The sequence below is a fragment of the Amia ocellicauda genome, chromosome 15, assembly GCF_036373705.1.
Source record: "Amia ocellicauda isolate fAmiCal2 chromosome 15, fAmiCal2.hap1, whole genome shotgun sequence".
Classification (NCBI taxonomy): domain Eukaryota; kingdom Metazoa; phylum Chordata; class Actinopteri; order Amiiformes; family Amiidae; genus Amia; species Amia ocellicauda.
In genome coordinates this window covers 27,376,643-27,397,343 of record NC_089864.1, presented here as the reverse complement: position 1 = coordinate 27,397,343, position 20,701 = coordinate 27,376,643, and the positions used below count along the sequence as shown (strand labels likewise).

The 20,701-nt window shown below is 39.0% G+C and overlaps 1 protein-coding gene across 1 annotated transcript in view; it reads right to left on the bottom strand.

The window, feature by feature from the left end:
* The window catches only part of slc23a4 (solute carrier family 23 member 4), a 34,812-nt gene extending 25,390 nt beyond the window's left edge, over positions 1-9,422 (bottom strand). Inside the window, exons 1-3 of the mRNA XM_066724597.1 lie at positions 9,280-9,422; positions 5,037-5,186; positions 2,211-2,368 (exon numbers count right to left, since the gene is read on the bottom strand). Coding sequence (XP_066580694.1) covers positions 2,211-2,368; positions 5,037-5,186; positions 9,280-9,327 — 356 coding nt within the window. The 5' untranslated portion in view covers positions 9,328-9,422. The remainder of the gene's footprint in view (positions 1-2,210; positions 2,369-5,036; positions 5,187-9,279) is intronic.
* Between the last annotated feature and the right edge of the window lie 11,279 nt (positions 9,423-20,701).

Here is a 20,701-nt window from a genome sequence, read left to right as displayed (position 1 = left end):
TGGCACAATTTAAAAAAACTTTATGTCAGTCATCTTTTTCCATGAAAGGCACACATCTGTGGAATACTTTACCAACTGAAATTAAAATGCAAACAGAAATCAAAGAGTTTACCACGAATGTTAAACAATGGCTTAAACAGAATCATAACTGTAATCATTGATCCATATGAATATATGGATATATACAGTGAGGGAAAAAAGTATTTGATCCCCTGCTGATTTTGTACGTTTGCCCACTGACAAAGAAATGATCAGTCTATAATTTTAATGGTAGGTGTATTTTAACAGTGAGAGACAGAATAACAACAAAAAAATCCAGAAAAATGCATTTCAAAAAAGTTTTACATTGATTTGCATGATAATGAGGGAAATAAGTATTTGATCCCCTATCAATCAGCTAGATTTCTGGCTCCCAAGTGTCTTTTATACAGGTAACGAGCTGAGATTAGGAGCACTCTCTTAAAGGGAGTGTGCCTAATCTCAGCTCGTTACCTGTGTAAAAGACACCTGTCCACAGAAGCAATCAATCAATCAGATTCCAAACTCTCCACCATGGCCAAGACCAAAGAGCTGTCCAAGGATGTCAGGGACAAGGCTGGAATGGGCTACAAGACCATCGCCAAGCAGCTTGGTGAGAAGGTGACAACAGTTGGTGCGATTATTCGCAAATGGAAGAAACACAAAATAACTGTCGGTCTCCCTCGGTCTGGGGCTCCATGCAAGATCTCACCTCGTGGAGTTTCAATGATCATGAGAACGGTAAGGAATCAGCCCAGAACTACACAGGAGGATCTTGTTAATGATCTCAAGACAGCTGGGACCATAGTCACCAAGAAAACAATTGGTTACACACTATGCCATGAAGCACTGAAATCCTGCAGCGCCCGCAAGGCCCCCCTGTTCAAGAAAGCACATGTACAGGCCCGTCTGAAGTTTGCCAACATCTGAATGATTCAGCGTGTTTGGAGGAGGAGGAATGACCCCAAGAACACCATCCCCACCGTCAAACATGGAGGTGGAAACATTATGCTTTGGGGGTGTTTTTCTGCTAAAGGGACAGGACAATTGCACCGCATCAAAGGCACGATGGACTGGGCCATGTACCGTCAAATCTTGGGTGAGAACCTCCTTCCCTCAGCCAGGGCATTGAAAATGGGTCGTGGATGGTATTCCAGCATGACAATAACACAAAACACACTGCCAAGGCAACAAAGGAGTGGCTCAAGAAGAAGCACATTAAGGTCCTGGAGTGGCCTAGCCATCTTCCAGACCTTAATCCCATAGAAAATCTGTGGAGGAAGCTGAAGGTTCGAGTTGCCAAACGTCAGCCTCGAAACCTTAATGACTTGGAGAGGATCTGAAAAGAGGAGTGGGACAAAATCCCTCCTGAGATGTTTGCAAACCAGGTGGCCAACTACAAGAAACATCTGACCTCTGTGATTGCCAACAAGGGTTTTGCCACCAAGTACTAAGTCGAAGGGATCAAATACTTATTTCCCTCATTAACATGCAAATCAATGTATAACTTTTTTGAAATGCATTTTTCTGGATTTTTGTGTTGTTATTCTGTCTCTCACTGTTAACATACACCTACAATTAAAATTATAGACTGATAATTTATTTGTCAGTGGGCAAACATACAAAATCAGCAGGGGATCAAATACTTTTTTCCCCCACTGTATATATTATGCATATGTATATGTACATATATGCATGATATATGTATCAAAAAATATTGCAAATTGATTCTCTAATAAATTATGTGGGAATATTAGATTATTGTAAATTATCCATGTTCCTTAAGCCCCGCCTGAGAGTCCGGGCAGTGTTGGACAGTCTTGGACCCCCCACACTGTCACATTACATAATCACTCATATCATAGCCAAAAAATAATATACATGCATGCATATGCAACCTCTATGTATTTGCTAGATAGGAGGCATTAAATAGAGGACATATTTTTAAAGTGAATTAAGATAAACAATAGGTGCGCTTCATTAAGTGTGGCTATGTCCAGCATATTGTGTATCAATGTATAATAATATTTATTTTGTATTAAGCATGTCCTTGCTTGGGTACATATGCATGTGCATATTTGATGAATTTTGCTTTCACAGGAGCACTTGATTTGGTCTAGCCCAAAAGTCTCCATTCCATGGAATGCTCCCATAGAATTAAATAAACCTTTCCCCAAATGCAGCCTGCTTACCTCACTCCGAAGGTGACCTGAAGTAAGGTGCAAATACCCGACACAAAAAAGATGGTGCTGATAAGGTGGCTTTGTGTGAGGGAATCATGCTCCAGGCACAGCGCTCTTGATAGGATTAGGGGAATGGCAATAATCCCACCAAATGCAGTCAGGTAGTGCTAAGCATGATTAAAAAACAAATGGTTAGAAAGCTGTTAGAAAATGTCAGTATATATATATATATATACACTCACCTAAAGGATTATTAGGAACACCATACTAATACTGTGTTTGACCCCCTTTCGCCTTCAGAACTGCCTTAATTCTACGTGGCATTGATTCAACAAGGTGCTGAAAGCATTCTTTAGAAATGTTGGCCCATATTGATAGGACAGCATCTTGCAGTTGATGGAGATTTGTGGGATGCACATCCAGGGCACGAAGCTCCCGTTCCAACACATCCCAAAGATGCTCTATTGGGTTGAGATCTGGTGACTGTGGGGGCCAGTTTACTACAGTGAACTCATTGTCATGTTCAAGAAACCAATTTGAAATGATTCGACCTTTGTGACATGGTGCATTATCCTGCTGGAAGTAGCCATCAGAGGATGGGTACATGGTGGTCATAAAGGGATGGACATGGTCAGAAACAATGCTCAGGTAGGCCGTGGCATTTAAACGATGCCCAATTGGCACTAAGGGGCCTAAAGTGTGCCAAGAAAACATCCCCCACACCATTACACCACCACCACCAGCCTGCACAGTGGTAACAAGGCATGATGGATCCATGTTCTCATTCTGTTTACGCCAAATTCTGACTCTACCATCTGAATGTCTCAACAGAAATCGAGACTCATCAGACCAGGCAACATTTTTCCAGTCTTCAACTGTCCAATTTTGGTGAGCTTGTGCAAATTGTAGCCTCTTTTTCCTATTTGTAGTGGAGATGAGTGGTACCCGGTGGGGTCTTCTGCTGTTGTAGCCCATCCGCCTCAAGGTTGTACGTGTTGTGGCTTCACAAATGCTTTGCTGCATACCTCGGTTGTAACGAGTGGTTATTTCAGTCAAAGTTGCTCTTCTATCAGCTTGAATCAGTCGGCCCATTCTCCTCTGACCTCTAGCATCAACAAGGCATTTTCGCCCACAGGACTGCCGCATACTGGATGTTTTTCCCTTTTCACACCATTCTTTGTAAACCCTAGAAATTGTTGTGCGTGAAAATCCCAGTAACTGAGCAGATTGTGAAATACTCAGACCGGCCCGTCTGGCACCAACAACCATGCCACGCTCAAAATTGCTTAAATCACCTTTCTTTCCCATTCAGACATTCAGTTTGGAGTTCAGGAGATTGTCTAGACCAGGACCACACCCCTAAATGCATTGAAGCAACTGTCATGTGATTGGTTGGTTAGATAATTGCATTAATGAGAAATTGAACAGGTGTTCCTAATAATCCTTTAGGTGAGTGTATATATATATATATATATATATATATATATATATATTATTTTTTTCATTGCCAGGCATAAGATTCCTATTGATTAAGACAGCTGTTTGCTTTCAAGTAAATGCTTGTAGGCATTCACAGGAAATTAAAAATTACTTAAAATAACATAATGAAGCAAGCAATGGCTTCCAACAAATAAAACCTTCTACATTCCCATGTATTTGTACTGCTGTTCACTGGTGATGGAATTCTATGTGCTGCTTTCACTACAGAACCAGTGTCTACAGTCTCGGCTAATAAAAGATAATAGTAAGAGCAAGTTATCTGTTTCCTTTTGTAATTGCCAAAGCTTTAGACAGCTAAATCTGTTGTGTAGCATTTCAAAGCAAAGACTCAACCATGAGAACCAAGGAGCTTTCAAAGCAAGTCAGAGAGAAAGTTCTTGGAAAAGCAGCAGTCATTGTTGGACATTAAAAAAATATCCCAAACTTTGAACATCCCCCAGAGCACAGTTAAATCCATTATAAAAAAAGAAAGAAAAGAAAGAAAGAATGTGGTACACCCACGACTCTGCCTAGAGCAGGCCGTCCATCGAAACTGAGCCACCAAGAAGCCAATGAAGGAGCTCTGAAGGAGCTACAAATTTCCACGGCCAGGATGGGAGAAACTGTCCATATGTCAGCTATTACCCGGGTGCTCCACAAAGTTGGGCTATATGGAAGAGTGGCACGGAGAAAGTCATTGCTGAAAGTCTGTCACCTCAAATCTGGTTCGGATTTTGCCACAAGCCATGTGGAAGACACAGCAAAGATGTGTCAAAATGTTCACTGGTTGGATGAGACCAAAATTAATCTTTTGGGCCTAAATGCATACAGTGCTTTGCAAAAGTATCCTGACCCCTGACCAATTCTCTCATATTACTGAATTACAAATGGTACATTGAAATTTCGTTCCATTTAATATTTTATTTTAAAATATTCAAACTCAAAATTATTGTAAGGTAACATTGTTTTTATGTTGGGAAATATTTGTTAGAAAAATAAAAAACTGAAATATGTTGCTTGTATAAGTATTCAACCCCTGTGCTGTGGAAGCTCACAGTTTACACAGATGAAAGAAATTAATTGAGCTTAGCATATTACCCAGGCTGTGTCTTTTATATTCTAGTTTGTAAAGTCCAAAAGATCTTACCTACATAACATATTCCAATCCTGCCAATTTTGCCAGTGTGGAAAGTTAAAGAGGTCTAATCAAGCAAATAGTTCACATGATCTGTCTAGCCTAAGTCCTTAGGAGCTTAGCTGGAATCCTTATTTGTAGTTTACTGAATAGTGCCCTTCATAAAGAGATTATTGAATTAAGTTGCAAATTAAGGATTCATAGAAACTAGACTTCCCTACCTGAGTCCCAAGAATGATGCACAGGTACCATGGTGGGACATCGGTCACGCAGTATGCCAGCTTGTTCTTGACATCTCTGTCTGGTGAGCTCTGCTCCTTTTTTCGGTTGCCCTCTTCCGGAATCTCACAGAAATGCTCTGCTCCCTCAATCTAGAAAATAATAAAGTTATTCTAATATTATATCTTTACATTGAATACAGTAACTCAGTGAGAAAAATTATAATAATCAACTAAATTAAATATTTCAACAATTTTGCAAAACCAAACAAGCATTACCATTTCTTTTTGGGGGGTTGGGGGGGCATTCTTTGTATCCTTTCAAATACTCTTACAGAATGTACTGAAATTTGGTAAGTATAATGTTATATATTGCACTGTTGTAAAGTTTGGATCAAGGTGTTTGCCAAATTAATAATAATAATAATAATAACAAAAACATATTGAAATCATGTATTAAGTTGATTGAAAAAATATATAATAAAAATAAAGTTTGTATGCAACTTGCGCACTAAACCCCCAACAAATGACAAGCATTAAAATGCAGATTATATTGAGACAGAAACACAAATCACAAACTAGAATCAACAGAGACACAGCACAGGTATTTTACATTATGCATGTCTTGATATTCATGTTGAAATAGAACCACTGGCACAAATGTTATGGAATTACTTTCCAACATGCATTGATTTGCATTTCATTTTAAAGTTGCAATACTTTCTTGAGACTTTCTTGATCTCTTAAGCTAGTTGAAATATTAAACAAATTGTAGACAATGTTACAGTAGTTCTGTAAGGAAGAGAGCATATATAAGATGGTAGATATTGAAGTGTTTTAAACACAAAACTATACAGATGACAAACCGTACATTTTGGAATTGACTGCCAATATGATTTTTTTGGCATTTTTTGGGCATCATTCTCTTTTGAAGTATTCTTGTTGACTTTTTATTTTGTAATGCCAAATGGGTAGGTCCAAATCAAACCTTTGACCAACCTATAGAATTGCAGGTGTAATACGTTTTTGTTTATTGTTTGAAAGATACTTATTCATTCTACCTAATGCAATCTATCATCAAATACTGTTTTTAATTTGTCACTGGTGGATGGGTTGTCTTTTAAATGAACCCTGCTTTTGGACTGCCACAGATTTTCTTCGCAGTTTCATGTTTTTCATCTAGATTTTAGTAATCATATTGTACATTATGACTGTCTCTGGATAATAATTATGGAACGTTTTAAATTTTCCATTTTACAGTGGTTTGGTAAAATGTACCATGTTGTATGAAATGTGTTCAAACAAAGTTAAACTGACATAAATGATCAGCATGAATGACAGGTACAGGTGAACTAGAAGGGAACAGAAGAACTAGGAAACTATAATAATAGTGTATTAAGTTTTATAACTGCTTTGAGTATTAACCCCCCTTGGACTTGTGTTACAACCAGAAATTGTGATGCATTTAAATGGGATTTGTTACAATTTGATTTACACAACCTCTTCAACAATTTGAACAGGCAAGATAAGTTTTATTGTGAAACAACACTTTAAAAATATTAAAAAGAAAAAGAAAACTAAAATGTTATGGTTAGAGAATTCTTCACCAGTCAATACTTGATAGAACCATCTTTGGCAGCAATAACAGCTGTAGGTCAGTTGGGGTATGTCTCTACTAGTTTTGCACCCATCTCTTCTGGATTGTGCAATTTTCACCCATCATTCTAGGCAATTCTTTAGGTCTTTTAAAGATTGAAGCAGGTTTTCCTCAAGGATTTGCCTGTATTTATGTCAATCTATTTTGCTATCAATCTATCTTTACCCTAACAAGCTGCCCACGTCCTGCTGATGCAAACCCTATATTATTGTTGGAAATTAATAGGACATGAGTTTCTGTATCCAGCTTTATTTTAGAATTAATTCACATGAAGACACTGTGTCTGGTTAGAACCATTACACACCAGAAGAGGTGTTTCTACAAAGGGAAAGGGTAGGCAGTAATAGAAAAGCAAAACAACCAATAACAGTTTTACACAGAGCTCTAAGGAGATTCTTGGTGGTGTCCTATACCTTCCACTTAATGATTTACTTGACTGCGCTCCAAATAACTATTCAATGCCTTATCAATCTTTTGATAACCCTCCTCTGATCTGTGCCTTTCTACAAGCTGTTTTGAAAGCTCCTTGGTCTTCACGGCAGTATCTTTGCTTTGAATGTTATACCCAACTCTAGGACCTTACAGAGACAGATTAATTTAATCGAGATCATGTGAACCACTTTTGTTGCATACAGATTGACTCCATTCAACTTGTGTGAATTCCGAAGGCAATTGGTTACACCTACCCTTATATAGGAGTGTCATAGCATAGGGGGTGAATACATATCTAATGAATCATGTTTTTATATGTATTTGATTTTTTCCCCCTACAATGAAAGTATGAAGTAGCTTGTGTAGATCAGAAAAAATAAAATCCCATTTAAATGCATCAAGATTTCAGATTGTCTAAGGGGGTTGAATACTTCCTATATACTAACTGTTTAATCTAGAGGTAAAGCCTTCTTTTTTGGCTAGTCAACACACAGTAATAAACCTGCTCTGAAGATTCCAAGGGCTCATTTCACTAATCATTAACACCTACAATGCTTCAGTAAAGCAATATTTGATATTTGTCTGTCCATTACTTTATTTATTTACTTATTTATTATCTCAGTCAATATAAAAGCTAGGCCTAGACCAAATAAAAACATAGAAGTAAAAAGTAATCTTGAATATAAAACCTAGTCTGAAGTTTTGTACAACCTGATTAAAGTATAATCCTTGATTTAATCTGAGATATTGACCCTGTAAAAAAGGGCACAGTGCAAAATCAGTTTGAGCATGCCTCCACAGTATTCATATTAGTATTTAGTTTCATATTTATTAATTGTATAATTCCTCTGCAAATTGAAGGAAATCTCTTGCTAAAATATTGAACTATACATGTTTATGTTGGTTGTCTATAGATTAACCAGTGAACCAGTGAAAGTAATAGAGAGCAGGACAGTATTGCTACAATTGACTTTGAAAAAGACTAGCAGAACTAGACCTGGGGCCAGATTAAAACTTTGACCCACCCGCTAATAGAAAACTACAGAACTGTACTCAGTTGTGGCTCAGTTGACTCTTTCTTCTAATCATAAATGTAACCACTATGATGTACAGGTTTGTAGTTTGCTATTTGCGGGTGGGTCAAAGTTTTGATTTAATCCGGCCCCTGGATCCAGAAGGCTATCAACTGGAAAAGCTGCCTGAGTATTGCAAACAGGAAAGAAAAAGAGCTGCTGGTTCAAACCCTGGGCAGGGACATGTTACATGTCAAGTATACTACATAACTTTTATTGTTAGATTAATTAGATTTAGTACTACCTGAGATGCTTAATGTAATTCTGGTATGTCAAATGTTATGAAATAATTTGTGTGGCTAAACATATAATCTCACAAAAAAACAAACCACTTCAAAATAAATTCCTAGGTCGCTGATGCTAGTGTACTCATTCACGGTCCAACCATCACAGGTCTTCACCTCACATTGTTTATACCCCATACACAGATAAAACATTTAATACATAACCATGTCAGTTTCTGGGAGAGGAATTTATCATAAACAATGATTAAAGGTTAAACGTAACCTTTTATTTTGGTTAATGTTTAGGCATAAAAGTTTATATATATATATATATATATATATATATATATATATATATATATATATATATATATATATATATATATATATATTATTTTCCATGATTTGTGATATGAAGAACAATGGGAAATGCCGTTTTTGGGGTTTGATAGAGCACGTTATTGACTGGAAATGTTCCTGCATCATGTCACTGCAATGCTAGGAAAAGAATACTTTCTTGCACAGACCTTGATTATTATTCTGTTTGTTGCTTTTGTTTCTTCCACAGCATATGTTCAGTCTAGCTTTATGTATGAACATAATCCAGAAATATATGTTAAAAGCATAACTACCTTCCTTGCCAGCAGGTTTACTTACCAACAAAAATGTAACACTCAAGAGGAACAGAAGAAAAAAATTTACCATGGACATTTCTGATTACCAAAACAGTCCTTCTAGCAGTTTAATAGCTAAACCTGGTTCAGTTTGCTGCCCGATCACTAATACGAACTGAGTCTAAATGACTAGTTACATACTATATTCCAAAACAAATGCAAACAAATATACAGAGATATACTTACAGAAAAGGTATAATTATCCAAACCATTGTTTTCTTTCTCCGGAGCCATGACTAAGCTTGTGCACAGCAAAGTGAAAATACTAATCTATAAGAAATCCAGGGACTGTCAGAGAATGAATCCTGTCTGCTTCTCATGTGAGGCTAATTACACAACCACTATAGATGACTGGGCTGTGACTTTATATTCTGTACAAGGATTCTTTAGGAAATCAAACCACAGTAAACACAGAATTAATCATGTGTAGATAACTTTTGTTCATGGCCAAAGTCTTTCATGGTTTTATTTGTGGAATGTAAGGTAAACCCTTCCCACTCAATCACATTAAATAAGTAACAATTACAGTAAAGAGCATACCATTGTAACCCTTTATTGCATGCATTAGGAGAACATGTTTAGTTAATTTATTTATTATTTAAACAGGTCTATTTTGCAAAATTAAACAAAAAAACAACAACATTTGTTTCAATAAATATTTTGGTAACTCACTTTTAAGTATGTGTCCTGGAAGTGCAGTTGCTGAACCAATTATAATACATCACTTTACACATTCTCTCAGCAAATAAGTATTATTTTTACCCATGAAACAACTTTAGTTTTCAGCCTGCAATTACATAACTGAAGCCTATTTTACGTGTATTATGATGAACCAGAAAATGTGATTGTTACCCTTGTGTTAAAATATGTAATTGAGTGTTAAGTCGGAAGCACTGCCCAAGAGGGAGGGGTTTCTGCGCACTTCCGTAGGAACCCGATCGAAACGTCACTCTATCAAAGCTGCCATTGGCCCCTGCGCTCGTCACTCAGAACAGGTCCCTTCCACTTCCTGTTCTATAAAACGTGACGTCGGCGCAGGTTCGTCCTCTTTTGCCTCTTCGCTGGACTCAAGAACGTAAGCTCTCTGTGTCTGTGTTTGTAATAAACATTCAAACTGCGTATTTCTGCTGGCTGGCTCACTTCATAGTGTTGTTCACCACCGTTTTCGCTACACATCGTCTCTGTCTTGTGTGTGTTTAATTATTATTGATAGCTAATCCCAATTCTGTCCCATCCGCGCACCGGAAGAGTCTTTTAAAAATAATAGTTGTGTTTATATAGTGCTATATATATTCTGACTGCTTGCTGAGTTGGTTTTTTGTCCACAGGACTTTTTCTTCCACAGAAGGAGCGCTAGCTGCTTGGCCTGAGCCTATGTCATAAGAGATCTCGTCCGCAGCAGGTGGATGGAGCCCGCACTGGCCCTCCATATCAACGTCCTGGAGTTACAAGCAGTACTCCTTGGACTGCCTCATTTCCTGCCAGTCTTACTTGACAGACATGTGCTGGTTCGGATGCACAACACAGAGGTGGTTACCTATATCAACAGGCAAGGAGGTCTCCAGTCGCACAGACTGTATTGTCTAGCATGCCGTCTGCTTCTGTGCGCGCAGCCATGGTTCCGCTGCATCAGAGCAGTTCACCACCCAGGCCTATCCAACACGGCTGCGGACCTCCTCTGTCAGAGAGGCCCTCCGGTCTCGGTGTGGCGCCTCCACCCGTTTGTGATACAACAACTGTGGAGCCAGTTCGGCCAGGCAGACGTGGATCTCTTTGCTTTGGCAGAATCCACACACTGTCCACTAAGGTTCTCCATCCGAGACCGCTCAGGAACCCTAGGGATCGACGCACTAGCTCACATTTTGCTGCGCTGTGTCCTTTACGCATTCCCACCATTCCCCCTTCTCCCGGTGGTCCTGGAGAAGGTCAGGAGAGAACGAGTAATATTGTTCTGCTGATAGCCCCACAGTGGCCTCGCAGATTCTGGTTTGCAGACCTGATCACCCTACTCCACTGAGAGCCTTGGCAGCTCCCAGCGAGAGCGGACTTGTTGTCCCAGGTGCAGGGCATGCTTTGGCATCCCAATCCGGGCCTCCTCCAGCTCTGGGTCTGGCCCCTGAGCAGGAGCGACTGATTGCCTGGAGTCTGTCAGACGCGGTAGTAGCCACTATTCAGTCGGCAAGAGCTCCCTCTATGAGGTCGCAGTATTCCTACTACTGGCGGGCGTTTAGCACCTGGTGCCAAGACGGCGGTCAAGACGCAATTAATTGCCCTATCAGGGTCATATTGCCATTTCTACAGGAGCTGTTGGACCAGGGCAAGTCCATGTGAGCAGGCTGTTATGTTCCGCTGTGTATATAGTTAATTTGTCAACACAGTAGAGCTAATGTTGCCCTGCGTGAGCCGGTCTAACCAGCAGGCGTCAACTGCTCCTGTGTTCCATGGTTGACGTATGAGTTTGTTCCTGCGCCCTGTGGTGTATATAGTTTGTTTGTACGAAATCTACTTGTCAGCAGTTTTTGTTAGTTGTGCTCCAGAGCCAGAGCGGAGCTGCATGGTTTTTGTTAGTTGCGGTCCGGAGCCGGGGCGGAGCTGGAGCTGGCATTGCTGGAGCCAGAGCGGAGCTCATCGGAGCGCTCTGGAGCCTGGAGCCAGAGCCCTGGTCATGGAGCTGCTCTACTCATTCCCCCCTTCATTAAACTCACCCAGATATAAGTCCAATTTTCTTAACACTAGAAGCGCCGACATTTCAAACTACCCAAGCGCAAAAGCTGGTCATTGTAACCGATAGCTCTTTAACAGCTGTGATATGATAATCAAAGGTAAACCATCGTATAAAACTCAGAAGTTTTATTCATGAACATCAAATCCAACATTTATATAGTACAAATGTAGTATTTAAATTGAAATATGATCATAAAACATTAATATTATTGCTATAAATAACAAAGCACTATTTTCTAAACACTCACTGCAGTCAAAACATAAATAACTATATAGCCTACAATAAGCAAAAAGCTCAAAAACAGCATACAATAAGAGAATGAAACAAGTGTAAACGTAAATATTGGAATAATGCTCAAAACCAATATTTTATAGTTCAAAAATAACTATTGCATTTATCAAAACATAATTGTACACTAAAGTAAACATTTTCAATATTGTGTAAACTTTGTTTTCAACATACACTGCTTTTATTCACTGTAGCTTTGTATTTCAATAAACTATTTACTATATATGTAGCCTGCATACCTGACAGCTCAGGACAGTCCACATTGGACACGTTTCTCCACTTTCCCTGCATGAGCTCGTATCTCACACTGCATTTTGACAGCGCTCTCCAGGTGAACACTTTTACTCCACGAAAAATATAGCACTGTAATAAATGCTCCTCCGCTGATAATGTCCATGAATCATTTCTTTGCGTGCGATGTGCTGCGCTATTGCACTCTGTACTATGTGCAGTAGCAATCGCATATTGATCAGTACAGTAAAAGCATTTGGACCTGGCATTTCACTCGCAGTGTTTCACAACACTGGCACAAACCCACGAATCTGTCATTGCCAGTATCACTGATGCCCCTGAATCAGTCATGTTCATATACACGGCATTTCCAAAATGAGCTCTCTTCAATCTCTGTTTCGAATCCATGTTTATTTGCAGGTAATCATTGTATCCACTCAATGTGACTACAGTTGTAAGAAAACACCTGTAATGCTGTACAATGTGTGTGTTTTTCAAGCACATGAAAGACTGTAGACAGGTAGAGATTGCCACTTGAGTGCCAGACTGACTGTATTGTAAAGGGAAGGTAGGATTATGCATTATATTTGATTTATTATGTATTTAAATGACCAGTCAAAATAACCAGATTTTGGCTATTCTATGTAAATGTGTTATAACTTATTTATTTTCGCGTTTAAGCAGCTAAAGCACTGTAGGCATGTTTAATACATATATTTAGGAAAAATAACGAATGAGTATGCGCAGTGTATTTAGGAACACACAATAACCAAATCGGTCAAATTGACCGGCTCGGCGCTTCTAGTGTTAAATTAACAAAGTATATAAATGCATAGGTATAGTTGTGTGTTGGAGGTTATAAAATAAGATCAGTTCTCACTCCAGCTATTAGTACATAATACATTATTTTTTATTAATTGTAATTATATGACACCTTCACTTTCTCACTCCATTCAAGAAGTGATTCTATAATCTCGGGACATCTCTCATAGTCCATTTTAACTCTAAAGTTTTAAGTATTTCCAAATTCTTCATCTGCATAAATTAACCTAATTTTATAGCTATCTGTTATCTGAAATGTCCTGACTAGTTTGTCCAAAAGTTGGTTGCCAGGGAGTTAAGGTCATGCTCCCTGCACCTTGTTGCCACTTTTGAGGTATGAAAATACCGGACCCCTGGTTGTGGGGGTTGAGGGCAAATTGTACACTGATAACATTTTAACAACATATTCAATAGATTACAGTACTTAAAATAAACGGACATCTTCCACAAATACTGGACAGGGGGTCAAAGTACATACACTACATGGCCAAAAGTATGTGGACACTGCTCTTCAAACATCTCATTCCAAAATCATGGGCATTAATATGGAGTTGGTCCCCCCTTTGATGCAATAACAGCCTCCACTCTTCTGGGAACGCTTTCCACTAGATGTTGGAACATTGTTGAGGAGATTTCAGCCACAAGAGCATTAGTGAGGTCGAACACTGATGTTGGGGAATCAGGCCTGGCTCACATTCGGCTTTTCCATTCATCCCAAAGGTGGGATGGGGTTGAGGTCAGGGCTCTGTGCAGGCCAGTCAAGTTCTTCGACAAACTATTTTTGTATGGACCTAAATTTGTGCACAGGTTGTCATGCTGAAACAGGAAAGGGCCTTCCCCAAACTGCTGCCAAAAATTTGGAAGTGCAAAATCACCTAGAATGTCATTGTAGGCTGTAACGTTAAGATTTCCCTTCAGTGGGACAAAGGGGCCGAGCCCTGAGACCATTATTCCTCCTACAAACTTTACAGTTAGTCTATGCATTGGTGCAGGTAGCGTTCTCCTGGCATCCGCCAAACCCATATTCCTCCGTCGGACTGCAAGATGGTGAAGCATGATTCATCACTCCAGAGATTGCATTTCCACTGCTCCCAGGTCAAATGGTGGATAGCTAACACCACTCCAGACGACGCTTGGCATTGCGCATGGAGATCTTAGGCTCGTGCTGCTCGGCCATGGAAACCAATTTCATGAAGCTCCTGAACAAACAGTCTTCTGCTGACGTTGCTTCCAGAGGCAGTTTGGCAGTGATTGTTGCAACCAACGAAAGACTATTTTTATGCGCTACGTACTCAACAGTCCCGCTCTGTGAGATTGTCAATATTTCAGTCAATATTTGGTAGAGGCACCTATATATTTATTTATTATTGGCTTCTTAAAGTTACATTTTTTTTGTGCATATATAAATCAGAAAACTTTATGTGTAGAAAACAAAACTTCAGGAACACCTTAAAGTACAATTGAAAATAGAGAATAAAACATTTTTATAATGAGTTAAAAAACAGTTAAACATGATTATTATAATGAAATTCAGAAACTCTTCCAAATATATTATAAAATAAACTGAAGACACAACAATATATTAATAAAGAAAGCAAAGAGAAAAGGACGTTTTTTTCAGGGTTTTCCTACCCTCAATAGTACAATCTCGTGCCTTTGATTTATTTGATTGAATTACAGTCTGCCAAATGCACCCTTCCTCCTGAGGCAGTGCAGCTCAGGAAAATCACATGCATCAGATTTGTATACAAAGTTGCCACTGTGCCATTGCATTTCTTTTCCAATTACATAATTTTTTATTTTTTTGGGGGACTTCAGGCTTAGAGAAAATTAACAGCTTGACGGAGACACATTCTGTGTTAGTTACAATGGACTTTGGATTTCAGATTCCGTAAACCCTAAATTTATCCCCGCCAGTTTAACTTGCTAGGAGGTTACAGAGGGTCAAACAAACATATTAAGGGCCTGTCTCTAGTGAAGTTTTCACTTTTTACCAGTACTAAGCAGGTAGGCTCTCTAATGTACTTTCTCTGTGGTGGAAAACCTAAGCTCTCAGTCCTTTGCCTTCCCAATGCTTCTGTTTTAAATGCTAAATTTAAAACATGAGGAAATCCCAAGAGCGGATGAAACTACCCTAAGGTAATGAATTGCACGTTACAAGCCTACAAAGGGATCCATTCTAAACAAAATGGGGTGAAATGAGATGAAGACAGTGTCGTTGTAACTCTTAAGGTCACTACTTATTATTGATAGTATAGATCAAAGTCCACAGAATTACACCAAGAAGCACTGGAAATGAACCTCACATGAAGGCATGCAGAGTCATGGGATTGTCTGGAGTTTAGGATGCGCCTTATACACAATAATGTGTGGTATAACATTTCAATTTAAAAATGTGACTCTCTTCTGTTCAAATGCAGATTCATCTAAGTTTTTACATCTCAAAAATAGCTCCTCCCTTTAAAGCTGGGGAGTCATAATTGTTTACATTACTGGGTGTACCTATACTTTCTAAATATGTCCTGAAAGTTTAATTCACATCTGTTGCTTATAAGATGGAACAAAATCAAAATGTTGATTCCTCTACTCGGAAGATCGAGAGTGAATGATGTCTCACCAGGACATTCACTGAAGTAAACAACTGGTGTAAAAAGGTAGATGATAGTGAAAGCGATGTTACTGGTTTGGATGTTTCGTGTGAAAGTTTTGATGTGGATGGCAATTCACCCCAACAGTCCCCAACATCAGATACAGGAGAGCAGAATAATACATGCACAGGTCCAATAAGAAGATACATGTTTGAGCCACTAGCCAGGCCCAGAGATGACCCGACCAGAGAGAGGGATGTGGAGGTGGAAAAGGTGCATGCCAAAATTAGTGCTTCTAAATGGTTATTACACATACATGTAAACTGCATGTATGGTTATGCAGTCAATACATACAATATGTTATTATTTTTTGTGAAATAGTTCAATACATTTCTGCACTGGGGAAGACAACATAGTTATCTTGAATTGAATTTCAGATATCTTTTAACCATTTGCATTTAAACCATATAATTAAGGTAAGGTGCTTTTTAAAGATATCTCTAAATGATTTGCAGATCTTTAAATTATTTAGAGATATCTCTAAATGTTAATTTGGCGAACCAGACCTGCCAAACTGTCATTAAGATACAGTGAGGGAAAAAAGTATTTGATCCCCTGCTGATTTTGTACGTTTGCCCACTGACAAAGAAATTATCAGTCTATAATTTTAATGGTAGGTGTATTTTAACAGTGAGAGACAGAATAACAACAAAAAAATCCAGAAAAACGCATTTCAAAAAAGTTATACATTGATTTGCATGTTAATGAGGGAAATAAGTATTTGACCCCTTCGACTTAGTACTTGGTGGCAAAACCCTTGTTGGCAATCACAGAGGTCAGACGTTTCTTGTAGTTGGCCACCAGGTTTGCACACATCTTTGCAGAGAGTCATTAAGGTTTCGAGGCTGACGTTTGGCAATTCAAACCTTCAGCTCCCTCCACAGATTTTCTATGGGATTAAGGTCTGCAGACTGGCTAGGCCACTCCAGGACCTTAATGTGGTTCTTCTTGAGCCACTCCTTTATTGCCTTGGCTGTGTGTTTTGGGTCATTGTCATGCTGGACATCCCATCCACGACCCATTTTCAATGCCCTGGCTGAGGGAAGGAGGTTCTCACCCAAGATTTGACGGTACATGGCCCAGTCCATCGTCCCTTTGATGCGGTGCAGTTGTCCTTTCCCCTTAGCAGAAAAACACCCCCAAAGCATAATGTTTCCACCTCCATGTTTGACGGTGGGGATGGTGTTCTTGGGGTCATTCCTCCTCCTCCAAACACGGCGAGTTGAGTTGATGCCAAAGAGCTCGATTTTGGTCTCATCTGACCACAACACTTTCACCCATTTCTCATGTTCATTGGCAAACTTCAGACGGGCCTGTACATGTGCTTTCTTGAGCAGGGGGACCTTGCAGGCACTGCAGGATTTCAGTCCTTGACGGCGTAGTGTGTTACCAATTGTTTTCTTGGTGACTATGGTCCCAGCTGCCTTGAGATCATTAACAAGATCCTCCCGTGTAGTTCTGGGCTGATTCCTCACCGTTCTCCACGTCCACGAGGTGAGATCTTGGATGGAGCCCCAGACCGAGGGAGACTGACAGTTATTTTGTGTTTCTTCCATTTGCGAATCATCGCACCAACTGTTGTCACCTTCTCACCAAGCTGCTTGGCGATGGTCTTGTAGCCCATTCCAGCCTTGTGTAGGTCTACAATCTTGTCTCTGACATCCTTGGACAGCTCTTTGGTCTTGGCCATGGTGGAGAGTTTGGAATCTGATTGATTGATTGCTTCTGTGGACAGGTGTCTTTTATACAGGTAATGAGCTGAGATTAGGCGCACTTCCTTTTTAGAGAGTGCTCCTAATCTCAGCTCGTTACCTGTATAAAAGACACCTGGGAGCCAGAAATCTAGCTGATTGATAGGGGATCAAATACTTATTTCCCTCATTAACATGCAAATCAATTTATAACTTGAAATGCGTTTTTCTGGATTTTTTTGTTGTTATTCTGTCTCTCACTGTTAAAATACACCTACCATTAAAATTATAGACTGATCATTTCTTTGTCAGTGGGCAAACGTACAAAATCAGCAGGGGATCAAATACTTTTTCCCCTCACTGTATATATTATATCATATATTAATCATATATATATATATATATATATATATACACTGTTGAATACCTAATCATTACAGTATAACACCAGTCAATTAAACTTCAGGGATATCAATTAGTCCAGTTAGGAAGCCTAAGCGATTGTGAATCAATGTCACCTGTTTTGGTGCAAATTAAAGTGACAACAGGTGCACTGGAGAGGCAACAGCAAGACAACCCTCAATAAGGGAATGGTTTTGCAGGTGGTGGCCACAGACAATTGCTCTCTCCTTATCCTTCCTGACTGATTCTTCTCTAGTTTTGCGTTTTGCTAGTGTCCTTGTCACTACTGGTAGCATGAGGCGGTACCTGCAGCCCATTCAGGTTGCACAGGTAGTCCAGCTCTTCCAGGATGGCACATCCATATGTGCCGTCACAAGAAGGTTTGCTGTGTCTCCCAATACAGTCTCAAGAGCATGGAGGAGATACCAAGAGGCGGGCCGTTACACGAGGAGAGCTGGACAGGGCCGTAGAAGGGCATCAACCCAGCAGCAGGACCGGTATCTGCTCCTTTGTGCGAGAAGGAACAGGAGGAGCACTGCAAGAGCCCTACAAAATGACCTCCAGTGGGCTACTGGTGTGCATGATTCTGACCAAACTGTCAGAAACAGACCCCATGAGGGTGGCATGAGGGCCCGACATCCTCTAGTGGGACCTGTGTTCACAGCCCAGCACCGTGCAGCTCGATTGGCATTCGCCAGAGAACACCAGAATTGGCAGGTTCTCAATGAATTACACAATGTACAGTAAAGATTTTGATCTTTAATATATTTTGTTCATCGAGATACGATATGTGATTAAAGTGTTCCCTTAATTTTTTTGAGCAGTGTATATATATATATATATCCCTATTAACTCTGTTGTTGTCATATTCCTGGTTTACAGGAAGGAGAAATTCTACCAATCTAAAAACCAAATAAAGTCATAAAGTCATCTATTTTTTGGTTAGATCAGACCAGACACCAGACTGACCAGAAACCAGACATCCAGAAAACAAAATGTTCGACACTCCCTACTTTCCACAGTACAACAATGGTGTACAGTAGGTGGCACAACTAAGAAGAAGCATTGGAAATCCAGATACCTAGTACCTATTACAATATAATATTTATTATATAATAAAGGTAATAATAATTTCAGAGGACAATACTGCTTTACAACAAACGAAAAGCAAGAAAGTAATACAGAAAAATAATGGAACTTAAATTACTGCAGTGCACACTATACACAAACATGACATTTGTAGTCTCATATTTTTAACATTATTTGTGGCTCACAGCACAAACTTGTCATTTTCTCCTTTTGTCACAAAATCCACCTGACAATTAAAATTCACATACAAAGTGCATGAAAATCCAAAATAAATATAACCCCTTCTGAAACTTCTGAAGCCTCTCATCTTAAATCTCTTCTTAAATCTGATCTGTTATCTGATTAATATAAACAGGTTCCATTAAGTCTACCATAAACTAATTATCATGAGCAAAGAGTCATCTTAATACTGTTTCAAAGTGTGAGTCTTATCCAGCTTGAAACAGTGGCCAGTCTTAGAATGACAGTAAGGTTGACTCCTCTTGTGCTGTCTGTGCATATAGTCTGAGCAATGGAAAATGATTGTTTGTACCTGCAATAATGCTCTATATGTATGGTCAACTGTCCTTTAAATTGTTCTCAGAGTGTAAGGAGAGAGATCACAGCTGGATGCACAACCATAGCTAACTCTATATTCATAACTATAAAACATTGTGGTACAGTCACTCCTGGCTTTGGTGTATATCTAATCATGTGCCAAACAATAATTTAATCTTTGGTAAACTTTGACATAGGGCAAAAGAGATTTATTTTTTTTAAAAGAAGGTATAGTTGGGGGAAGTAGGGAAGATTAGTATTAAACCAATCCAGGTATAAACAAATGGGGCACTGTTTTCAGTGGTAAAAACTGATAATTAAATCCATGAATACTGGATTTATAAATCAGTAACTGCTTTAAATACCATATAAACTGCAATATTATTCAAAATGAATTCATTCAACATGCAGACAGAAATCCCACTTCAGTTATTTATAGAGATTCCAGTCAACAAAAATGGACTACCTACAATATCTTACTTTACTAATAGCAAATATGTTTTGTCCTGAACAGATAAGACCAACTTTGATTCACCCACCAAACACAAATTATCAAAAGAGAAATCTGATGGACAAGATGTAGAAATAGAATAATGTTATTTTAGTAGAATATCCACTAGATGGAGACATCAACTGAAATCTGAAAAGCTGTATGTGGGAGAGGTTTTTTAAGCTTGTTCAGATATCATTTATATACATCACTTTTCCTTAATGAATACATATCCTAGTCTGTACATTATTTTACTGCATAACGTATGGTATTATGCTGTATTCTATATTTTTGTCAACATTATATAACTTACAGACTGCAATGTTAGGAAGCAATACACCCCTCCGCCATTTGGTGGTGCACTTTCTTTTTTATGTGGAATTATTGTTGCCATTCATATTTTCCTGGTATTTCTTTATCTGTGCATTCTGTCACGTATAGAGATGTTACATTTATTATCTAAATGGCCTGGAAGGTTAAAGTTTCATACACCTAGTCATTGCGCGCATACTACATTTTCAATGTGTTTTAAAGTTTGGATTCATTAGTGATTTATGTATATAGTTAATTGCATGTAAGTGCACCATTCTGCTTCAAGTTTCCATTCCTCCTAAGCTCTTAACATCCTAGCTGAACAAATTATGAGCTCCTTTGAACCAGTTTAAGACTTCTCTCAATGGTCTTC